Here is an 11640-nt window from a genome sequence, read left to right as displayed (position 1 = left end):
AAGCCCCTCTCAAGAAATCATCTCTCAACCCCAGGAGGTGGAACAGAGTTCTGGTTTCCACATTGTAGAGATCCATGTTGGCACAGCCCAAATGGGACTCGTTATCTTGGTGGTGTTAGTGATTGTGTTTATATGTGTATATAAACGTTGCGTCAAGACAAGACAGCAACAGGTTCAACCACAGAGTGTTCTTCCGTGGTTTACAAACGGACAATGTCTTATGACACGTCCCCAGATTCAAAGAACGGCCCCATCTTTAAACGAAGACCGGTTCCAGGATGTCACCAATTGTACAACGGCATCAAGTTCAACACCGGACAGTTTCGTGTGGGCAAATGTTTAAATTATGTGATTCATATAATTTGGGGGGAGGTGTAGTGTTATTCCTTATTTAGGTTATCACGGCTTACGCCATGCTTATGCATCATGATCTCTCGTTCTTCATATATGCTCTCTGTGTATATACGATCTCTTGTATCCATGCCCCAACTACCGTTCAATAAACAGTCTGCAATAGAGCTTCAACCAGAGTACATCGTCTGTCTGTTCTCCACGCGTCCATAACATAACAGTAAGATAACCAACAGGGATCATTCTCTGTCCATTTGCAACTTGAAATGGAGAACCATGATAATTGACAAGTTGTGTTGGTGACACATTTAACTTTTTAAGAAAGTCGGATCCCGCCATTTTGGCTTCTGCACCACAGTCTGGGGTGGCAGAAAATCGGCCTAATGACGCTTTACCCAAGCGGATACCAACGGTCATTGTGGGAGTAGCATGTGATTGACCTCCTCCAAGCCCCCGAACGTGTTTAGTGGTGATCCGACCTAATTTCACGGATTTTGTTGGGCAATTTGACTCAAAATGTCCAATCCGGTGGCAGCCATAACATTCAATGTTCTGTGCTGGGCAATTTCCTCGCGCGTGTGAACTGTTACAAAATAAACACGATGCTTTAGGATAACCCTTCTTGATTTTCTTGTGTACCAGTTTCTTCCCGACACCAAAGCCAGTCTTGTTCTTAAATCAGTTGCGATTAATCTTGGCACCAGATTGTTCCATCTTGTCCACATCGATGTGGGCAGTGTCCTCAGCTCGGCATAGGTCTACCGTATCTTTAAGAGATGGTAACGTATTCAAGGAGAACAACTTAGACTGTACCTTGGAATCATTGACGCAAGCTATAATTCTTGCAACGAGACGAGTATCCAAGCATGGGGAGCACAACTGGGCGTCTTCCGCAATCTTGCGAATTTTAACCAAGAAGTCATCAAAGGGTTGGCCTGCTCCCTGGTGGCATTTCTCAAATGAAAGATGATCCACAGTCAAGTTCCTATTGGATCGCAGGAATGTCTGGATAACACCCAAGACAGTTTTGACTGAGCGCGTAGTGGTCATGGGGACATTCATCGCGTGTTTCACATGGCCCAACATCTCGGTGGTCATGAGTCCCCATAACGCCTTTATCTGGATAGATTTGTCCTGAAGACCGATTTCAGATAAGGTGAAGTAATCTTCTACTTGTTGGCGCCAAGTGAGAAACATATTCCATGATACATCTTTTACCAATTTTTTAGGACGAGACAATTCCACTTTCCTCAAGTCTGGTGCCCTTGGCGATTGCTCACCTCCCAAGGACGACAAAAACCTCATTAATTGTTCCTCGGATTCCTTCTGCATGTGAGATAGAAGCGGGCCCAACCACTCAGGGACCTCACGTGGTGTATCCTGGACATCAACATCCACGGGTTGTTCTCCAGCACCAACATCGGGTTTAGGCAGCATCTTAGATACGAGGCTATCTCCTCGCTTCCACCACGAGTTCTTCTTCTCAGCACAAATACGTTGAACTGGAGAACCTTCCTCGGTAGTTCGTTGGCTACCTAGTATGTGGATGGGACTCAGCGGTCCTTATTGGCAAAAACGAAGAAGGCTACCGGCTGCGCCATGGCGTGTTCGTCGGGAGGAAATAAATCAGGCAGAGGTTCAAGCGAGGCAAGTTTAATTACTAAATTCTACTTTATTACAACGCATGGCAAGTAAGGGTGCTCACGTTCAGGCGTGATAAATCACACCTGTATTTAGAAGAGCATTCGAGCATACTCCAGTATCGTTTGAGGAACTTGGTGAAGGTGGCATCGGCGGATTTGAGGGCGGATTGGGCGGAGTTTGGGAGCCAAAGGTGAAGGCCGTAGAGGAAAATTGGAGTGATGTAGGTCCGGAAGAGTTGCAGAACTATTGGAAGGGGAAGATTCTTGATAGGAAGTCTATTGCAAATGTATCCAATCCTGGCCCTGGCATTAGTTATTTCGGACTGGAGGTGATTGGTGAAGGAGAGTTGAGTTGAGAATGTGAAACCGACATAATTAAAATTATTGACGATTTCAATCGGACTATTGTTAATATTGAAGGAGGTGGGAGCCAGTCGATCTTTATGGAAAACCATGGCCTTCGTCTTGACGGTGTTGACTTGAAGGCCGTTCTCTTGGCAATAACCGTGGAGTGCATTGATGGCATTTTGCAACTTCACGGCTGAATTAGCCAAGAGAACCAGGTCGTCTGCATATCCAGTTTCCAGTGCACTTCCAGTTGCAAAGAATGGATATTGGCAACTCCCTTTGGCTGAGGAATCGAGAGACTTAACGACCTTCATCACTGGACTTGGGAGATCCGGTGCATGAGGGCACCTATGGGATTAGCTAGTACTCAGGACGAGTATTATAGACGTGGAGATGAGGCACTTGAAGGGCTCAGCTTTCAAGCTAACGTGGTCGATGATATTTTAGTATTTTCAGAGACTGCTCGAGACCAGGTGTCCCACGTTGTCCAAATCCTTGAACGTTGTCGCACTTCGTGAATTACATTGAATCCGGAGAAATGCAAGATTGGAAACACGGAGGTTGCCTTTGCTGGGTTCATCGTCGACCATAATGGGACCCGTCAAGATCCATCGAAGCTCGAAGCTTTGAGCGAATTTCCGGCCCCCACAAGTTTGATCGAACTGCGTAGGTTTATGGGATTAGCTAACCAGCTTGGCATGTTCACCCCCGACATCGCCCGATTCGCGGAACCCTTGCGGGCACTTATGAAGAAGAAATCCGAATTTATTTGGAGTATGGATCACGATGAAGCTTTCAATAAGTTCAAACAGGTATTAGTGAAATCGACCACTTTAGTTCCTTTCGATCTGACTTTGCCCACAATCCTCCAAACCGACGCTTCTAGACTTCACGGACTTGGATTTGCATTGATGCAAAAGACTGGTAATACTTGGAAAATGATACAATGTGGGTCGCGATTTGTCACAGAGACAGAATCTCGTTAAGCTATGATTGAACTTGAAATGTTGGCAGTGGTTTGGGCACTTCAAAAATGTTCAATTTACCTGTTGGGACTCCCAAAATTCGAGATTATCGTCGATCATCGTCCCCTTCGCCCATTTCTCAACGAATTTACTTCAGATAAGATTGAGAATGCTCGTCTCCAATGCTTGGTCCAGAAATTGTCCCGCTACGTTTTCGTTGCTTCCTGGAAGAGCGGTAAGATACACGTAATCTCTGATGCGTTCTCTCGCGCACCCGTCAGCCAGCCTGAGCCGGAAGATATTGCTCTTGCCGAAGAAATGGACTCAATAGAAGAGTTGGCCGAATTGCATCGTATTTAGGTGGAGAAGAAGGCGAGGAACATGGCGATTTGTTGTTGAGCGATCTCGAGCGCATTTCGCAAGCCGGCCCCATGTATGATTGCCTCTCCCAATACGTGACGAGCGGGTTCCCGCACAAATCCGAGGATATTCCGTTGGATTGGAAAGCCGAACGTCAGCATATGAAAAAACTGAAAGATAAGTTATCAATTTTTTGGCAATCTCGTTCTGTATGATGGTAGGATTGTCGTGCCATTACCTGCTCGAAAGCTGGTGTTACGAAATCTTCACTCCTCTCATCAAGGAATTGATCAAACCAAACGCCGTGCCCGTATGTCTGTATATTGGCCGGTATTGGATCCGACATCCAGAATACCGTAGAGAGATGTAATCATTGCCAGATTCATCTCCCTAGCCTCCCTCGAGATTTCCAGACAGATCCACCCAAAGTAAAGCGGCCCTTTGAAATGGCTTCTTACGATTTGTTCTCGTACGCTGGACACTCCTACTTGGTCTATGTGGATCGATTCAGTGGTTGGCCCGCCGTGAATCGCTGGAATTCGGACCCCTCCACAGGTCAAGTAGTCAAGGCACTAACTAAACATTTTCCAGACTATGGAATTCCCGTGTCATTGCGAAGCGACGGCGGGCCCCTATTCAAATCGGTGGAATTCAATCACTTCGCCCGGGAGTGGAAGGTTGGCCATGAGATAAGCTCCCCTCATCACCCTGAATCGAACGGACATGCGGAATCCGCCGTGAAGGCAATGAAACTCTTGGCAAAAAAGACTCACTCTGATATAACCCAGAGCTTACTGGAATGAAGAAATGTGCCAGGACCCACCTGTCGATCACGGCCTGAATTATCATTCGGTAGACAGATTCGGTCTCTCATTCCCGTCATTCCAGATCAATTGTTGCCAATCGATTTGTCCGACATTCCCACGAGAAGAGATCACGCCCAAGAAAGATCGAGAGCCCACGCCGATGTTACCGCCGTTTCCCTGGCTCCGTTGTCCGTTGGCGATCACATTCGGATTCAAAACCATTTGACGAAGTTGTGGGATGACACAGGTCGGGTCATGAAGAAACGCGGTCGGCGTTACTTTGTACGATCGTCCAATACCCGCCTGAAGTGGCGGAATCGCCGCTTTATACGCCCCTTCTACGAAGAGGTTGTCCAAGATGAGTCTCAAACTCCCGTCGACTTGCCAACCACCGAACCTCTCAAACGGAGGAGCCCCCAAAACCCCAAGCCTCTTATCCGATATCAGAGCTAAACCACCGTTTCATTTGGGAAAAGGGCGTGGAGTATGCTCGAATGCTCTTGTAAATACTGGTGTGAATTATCACACCTGATCGTGAGCACCCTCACTTGCCATGCGTTGTAATAATGTAGAATTCAGTAATTAAACTTGCCTCGTTTGAACCTCTGCCTGAATTATTTCCTCCCGACGAACACGCCAGATACCTCTGCGTGCCCCAATATGCCAACAATGCATGGACGCATTTCCTATGCGAAACCGAGCCCCTCCAATCGGGCTGGCAAGGTTAGTGTCCAATAGTGTTGGGGGCCTGACCTTTCCGGAGGTGATGTCCGGACACAAGTTGTCCTTCCCGGTCAAGGACTTGTTAACACCTTATTGTCCTTGGCCCGACATCCCCTCGGAATATTGGCTGTCACGTACCTTTGTTCGGCTCCCGGCCAAATGCCATCAGCGACAGGAGTTGACAAAGGATCTGTTCAATCTGGCCCATCCACTCAACTGCAATAACCAAGATTTTCATCACTTACCTCTACCTACCTTTGTTTAGGGGTGCTTGCTGTCTAAGATGAGCTAAAAAGTTAAAAAATGCCATTAAGAAATCTTTTCTTGCATGTTAGAGATATGGCAAAAGTTTTTAAAACCTATTTTACTTTTGACACCACCGACGAACTATTTCTAAAATGAAATATAAAAGTAAATAAATTCAACTAAATTTTCTGAAAGATTTGTAGTTTTCAATGTTTCGCATTTTTGGACACTTTTGGACAGGGGTGGACAAAAGTGTCCAAAAATAAAATCCCCACCTTGGTTCAAGAACAGTAAATTAATTGTTTCATTGAACTAGAATGTTATGGAATTATTTAGTTAGTGATTTTTTCTGTTGAGCTTTGTTCTTGACCGGGGACTCAAGAAGTCCCTTTGCAATTTGCTGATTCTAAAGAGCACACGGAGCATGTTTCCCGGACATATACACATTAGACCGTCCGTCGCTTTCTAAATCCGGTTACGAATGTGGAATAGCAATGCTTGGAAAGGCGGACCAATTGAGAATATATCTCAGTCAAGGTTTACCCCTTGATACAGTAGGCCTAATTTGGTTTTACTTCACCATGCGATTATTGAATATACCCTTGATAGGGCACGAGTGGTTGCTTCGGTTGTTCTTTGGACTAATTAGCTATGTTGCTATTGTTACAGTTGCGGGTGAGCATAAGCTTTGCTGTTGGAGCCAGTGACTCATACGAATCTTTTAATGATCCTATTTTTTGACGAACTCGCCGAATCTGGTCTGTGTCAGTTACTTTATAAATATAATCAATCGCAATTGCAATTACATGGGTTTGAAATGCAGTTAATCACAATTGCTTTTTCTTCAAAATTGTTCAATTACAACTACCTTTCAATCTCTGTTTAAGTGTTTACCTTTTTATACGCTGCAAAGTGTCATGTGTGCAATTTTACAATACAATACAACAATAACTCAAATACATTTCAATTACTTTTTCTAGCCATTGTTTAACGATTCTGTGTGTTCTATTATCTGACCTTGTTCTACACGCGTTATGGATGAACAGTTTCTATCAAATGAAATAAACATGATGGGGTAACTCACAATCTCTCTCATAATCAATATAATAGAGTTAAGGCAACTTAAAGAAGTTAAAACGCGATTGCCACAATACCAAATCACAAATGAGTCTTCTTTTCAAATCGTATTCAACACAATGCTTTACAAAATTACATATCAAATAGCAATATATAATGGCTCGTCAAAGCCAAGACTGAGGGCCTAATTCCAAAATCCAACCCATTATATGTGATATAATATAATCATGTATTTTGCATGTTTGTTCCAATTCAGTTTAAAAATGTCTCCCCTCATCCATCAGCTCAGATAAAAATGGACCTTTACATTTGTTGAGTTTCAAATTGACCGGAAGCGTCTGTTCATTAATGTGTTCTCTTATTTTCTATGTTATGAATCAGTGGCCCTGCCGTGCTGTTCAACAATTTTAGCACTTGCGTGATTCAATTTAAGAGAAGGGAAAGAAGAATATAGGTCATATGTCTCTAGTTTATCTTGAACTTGACCATCCGTTCAATCAAAGGGTTTGACGGAGAATTATATAAAAGAGTAAAAAAACTCAGCTACCAGAGCAAGTAACAGCTACAAACCAGCTGATTGTCATGTTTGTATATCAATTCAGTCATTCTCAAAGCCGTTTTTTTTCTAGCTGAATGCTTTGGCGGCAAGACTTATTCTAAATTGGATGATAAAGCTACATCTCAAGATGCCATCACAGGATGCCAAAATGTTGGTGCAACTTTAGTAACTCCCAGATCGATGGAAGCTCTTCAAAATGTTGAGGATGCCACCCAGGGTAACAATTAGCAAGAATTAATTTTCCCTCATGAATTATTATTTTTAGTCATTTCACTTTTGAGCAAAAAAACGCCATGGCCCAACTTAATTTATTGACTCTCTGCTGTTTATCAGTTAGGGTTCCTAAACAACAGTTTTCAATTTGTCAAATTCAAGTTTCACAATTATGACTGAAAAAAACGGAGTTAAAAAAGTTAACCTGGATATTTGAGAGGATTTTTCCCCTCTGAAAAGCTTAGCCATAGATTTCTTGACATTAGATGTGGAACGACCGACCACTTGGTTGGCTATACAATACAATAAGACGGTTTTTGATCAATTCCCAGGAGACCATTCATTGTACTGTATTACCAGCCGAGTGGTCGGTCGGTAGACATCCATAATCTAGAAATCTATGGCTCAACCAAGGAGTCAGTCAAAACTGGAGATGAAACCTTTTTGAAACCTCTCTAGAAAACGTCTGAGTGCTGCGTTGCCTCCTAAACGGGTACTTGATCGGGAAGTAAGAGCTGATTTAGCACCATCTAAGCGGGCTTGGATCTGATTAGGAGGTAGCGCATTTCCGAATAGAGCTTCCTTCGCTAGAACTGACGGCCTCCCTGGCTCAACATAAAAATAACTTGTTGGCTCTCCTTATTCATTAATTGCCTCGCAAGCGTCGCTTTTCAGACAGTCTGCATGTGGTGTTTCATTCAGCTGAGCCATGGTAAAATTGCAAAAAATCCAAATTCATGAATTTCCAATCAAGGTTGTAATTGAGGCTACACTATGCAAATATCCAATAACATTGGCTCAATCCAGAATCAATTTTGAGATGTCCAATCTTACCATTGGTATTGTATCTCTTTATTCTGGGTTGACACGATGGGAGCCATTTTTATTGAATTTGTCTTTCCTAGCCAATTTGTTTCAGGAAAAGCTTGAGGTGGACAGTGGTAGTTCGAACTCTATGGCATGGAGATTAAGATTAATAAGATTGTTCACATATGTCAGAACCATGCGAATTGCGAAGTATTTTATCAACTGAAGTTATTAGATACTTCAAAAACGACTTGTAACAAGTTTTTCCAGTGACATTAATTTTTACAATTCCTCCTTCTCTTTTCCAATCAGTGGGTGAGTTTTGGATTAATCTCTTCAATAAATATGGTTTCGATTGCCAAGACAATGCCTGTCAGAGTGGGAAATTGACAACGAACGATGGTCAAACCATTAGTCTAGGAGTATTTGACAAAGTCGAAATAAATGACGACGAGAGATGCATTAAGTCAAAAAAAATCGACATCTGGTCGGTCGACTGTGACCATAAATTAGAAGTTGTCTGTGAAAAGAATTGCCAAGTCGCGACTACGATGACCACAAGTCCTAATCCGGCACCCTGTCACAACATGGGTTCGGTTCAATCGAACGAAAACCAAAAGTTTTACAAAGCTGTGGACTCCCCAGGCGGATATCAGAGTGCTCATGAGGCTTGTGCAGCTTCTGATATGGAATTGGCAGACATTTCAACAGATGAGGGAATCAAAGCAATCCATGAGACATTGGGTACTGTCTTTAATCTCAGCATTAGTGTAAACTGTTAGCTAATCTTGTGAACATTTTAGGAACTGGCCCTTTTTGGCTGTCCACTTATAACCCCAGTGCAAGGGAATGTACGACACCTACTTCCTGTTACTCAATTCTACGCAACGGCTACGGGTCTTATATACGATACAATTGGTTGAGCTCAAATATGGATATCAATATCACACCCGCCAGATGTGTACAAGTGACATGTAACATCGGATCAATTAAACTTGAGAGCCTGGATTGCCAAAGTACTCTTAAAGTTGCTTGCGAGTCAAGTTGCGCTCTTCAAACTAAAGGTACTCAAAGCTCCACTCACACGTTTTACCAGGCATACTTTATAGTTTTAAGGTTTGTCCGGGATGTAGAGTTGACCTAACACAAGAAATTTATTTCGCCTAGGGTATAGGCATCCTACGCTACAAGAAATATGGTTTCTGTTCTGCACTTCAGAGAGTGCTTTGTCAAACCAATCTGAACCTCCTTTCAGATTTTCATTGAAAACGCGGGTAAAGGGCAAACTTAACTGCAATGACTTTAAGCGGTTTTGCATATAAAAAAAGCTCGTTTGCACGTGCCTTTCGCTGAATATACATGTTTTGCCAAAAAAAATAAACTTAATATCAGAAAACAATTAATCTTCAAACCGCAGGACAAAGACAACTATGATTTTATCATTTTCATCCGACCACAAAGTCTTCCTATCCTTAAAAAAATATTATTGGACACTTAGAGACGAAAACTTCAAATACACGAATTCGATCATTTTTCTCATCAATACTATAAAAGTTAGATTTGGTTTGTGTCCAAAACCAACAAAAAGAGAGGATTTTTTTTTTATGAATCGACCGAAATTTGAGGCCTAATCATCTCAAATATTGACAAATGTTGAAACTTTGTTGGCTTTAATCTGTCTTAGGAGGTGGATATGACAGATGCCCTATTCCACCCGTGGGTCCACATCCGATAATATATGAGACAACTCCAAGCTCATTCAAAGCAGGCGCTACACTTCAATTACGGTAAGTGCCCCCAATTTAAAGTAACTGATTTCTATTTTATTTTGGGATGTGATTAAGGGAAATCAACCAATTTCGATTGGAGCCACTTGGATCGTTTAATATTGCAACTGCGGTCGACCTGGTAGAATATTGGCTTGATTATGATAATAATTGGGAAAGCCACTAAATTAAACTCCAAACAAGCGTAAAATGTTCCTATCTATGCTTGTTGATATGCTTGCATAGGGAGCAATTATCATGTGTTTGATCACTTAAAAGAACAGTCAGCACAGAAAAAGATACGCATTTGTTTTATTTAGTGTAAAAATCCCTGATGCTACTTGATTATCAATTTGAACGTTACAAGCCAAACGATCATTTATGCTCTGAAAATCAACACATTAAAGTTAAATGATATTTATTCACCGACAAAACAATACTTTCTCAGCAAAAATGCAGCGGAGCTAGTTTGGTTTGTGAAACGCTAATTGGAAACGAGCAATGTCGGATTTTCTATAAGTAACCTTTCCTTTGGTGGTTAGCATGAGATCATGTTGACCAACTTTTTCTTTTGGTGACTTTCTTAGCGACTCCCAACCCTGAAAATGCGCCTTACCCTGTATTTTGCACTTTCTGACATGCTTACCGAGTCTACAGTATTTCGGATGTACGTCGGTCGTGAGTATTGTCGGTTTAAGTTCAAGAAAATATCTCAATTCCTGCTTGCATTTGCTCAATGGCATAGAGAGATGCACGGTTGAACAAAAGCATAAAAACCTGTTTTTGAGTCGACAGACCCACGCTGAAAGATAGTCTCAAGAAAGGAAAAGACAGTCAACAAATCCAGTTTTTGGGCTAACGTATCTTGGTTTTGTGTGTTGATTTTTGGCTGAATCATTTTTAGCAACTTGCATATTCTATATGGCAGGGCATTTAATTTGGTGACTTCTTCAACGTTTTTCATGTTTGTAAACGAGAAGCTAGTCCAGGAAGTACTACTAATGATAAGGATTTTTATGCCCGTGAACACTGTTGATCTAAACCTTCTCCATGAAAGACTAACAAAAGGATCCATGTGGTTTTAATTTGAAGTTGTTTCTTTTTCCTTGGGCAACTATTTCTTAATGGCTTTTATGATTGAAATCATCAAAGTTCGTGGCATGGTGTGAATAAAAAAAAGGACAATGCTTAACGATCAATGCAATCCGCGCAAAATCATGGCATTTTTTTCCAATCTGTCAACACTTTGATAATCCCAATCAGAAACTGTGAACTTCCATGTTATTTGGTACGCATTACGTACATCATTTGAATCCATGTTAATCCAATTGTATTCTTGCAGCAATAGATGGAAAACTTGAGTAGATGCAGACAGTTTCATCAATGTTTTTTATATGTTTAACATGTTCGTAACGATGTCCCCAAGATGATGTGCGCATTGTATGAAGAAAGAAAACAGAACTTTGATTGAGCTTGAATGGTTCGGATTTTGGAATTTAAACAATACATTTGGCAGGACATTCTACATTTAATCACACTTTTTTCGGTTGACGAACGAGGAAATTCAATCTACTCATTAATTGTGCCCACCTTGCAAAATGAATAAATTCGTGTACTATTCTTTTGACTTGATAGCTAAAAAAGCTACTGTTTCTTAAAGTTTGCTCAAGATTGTCATGTTTACATAAACAGATATTTTCTAATAGAAATAAAAACCTATTATATTATAGAAACGTAATTTTGAGCTGAAAATTGAAATACATGGTCTAAGCGACA

General features: G+C 41.7%; 1 protein-coding gene across 2 annotated transcripts in view; it reads left to right on the top strand.

Moving 5' to 3' along the window:
* Nucleotides 1-11640, top strand: part of LOC131885108 (uncharacterized) — a 36914-nt gene extending 25274 nt beyond the window's left edge. Inside the window, exons 1-6 of one of the 2 annotated variants that reach the window (XM_059233047.1) lie at nt 5959-6117; nt 7149-7295; nt 8411-8842; nt 8902-9162; nt 9783-9885; nt 11207-11640. In XM_059233047.1, the coding sequence (XP_059089030.1) occupies nt 6024-6117; nt 7149-7295; nt 8411-8842; nt 8902-9162; nt 9783-9885; nt 11207-11225 (1056 nt within the window). In that variant the 5' untranslated portion in view covers nt 5959-6023 and the 3' untranslated portion in view covers nt 11226-11640. Of the gene's footprint in view, nt 1-5958; nt 6118-7148; nt 7296-8410; nt 8843-8901; nt 9163-9782; nt 9886-11206 lie in introns of those variants that run through there. The other variant, XM_059233048.1, reaches the window with a different exon arrangement.

Source organism: Tigriopus californicus, chromosome 8 (assembly GCF_007210705.1).
Source record: "Tigriopus californicus strain San Diego chromosome 8, Tcal_SD_v2.1, whole genome shotgun sequence".
NCBI classification, from domain to species: domain Eukaryota; kingdom Metazoa; phylum Arthropoda; class Copepoda; order Harpacticoida; family Harpacticidae; genus Tigriopus; species Tigriopus californicus.
Note: the sequence above shows the minus strand (reverse complement) of the source record. Positions and strands in the feature narration are given on the sequence as shown.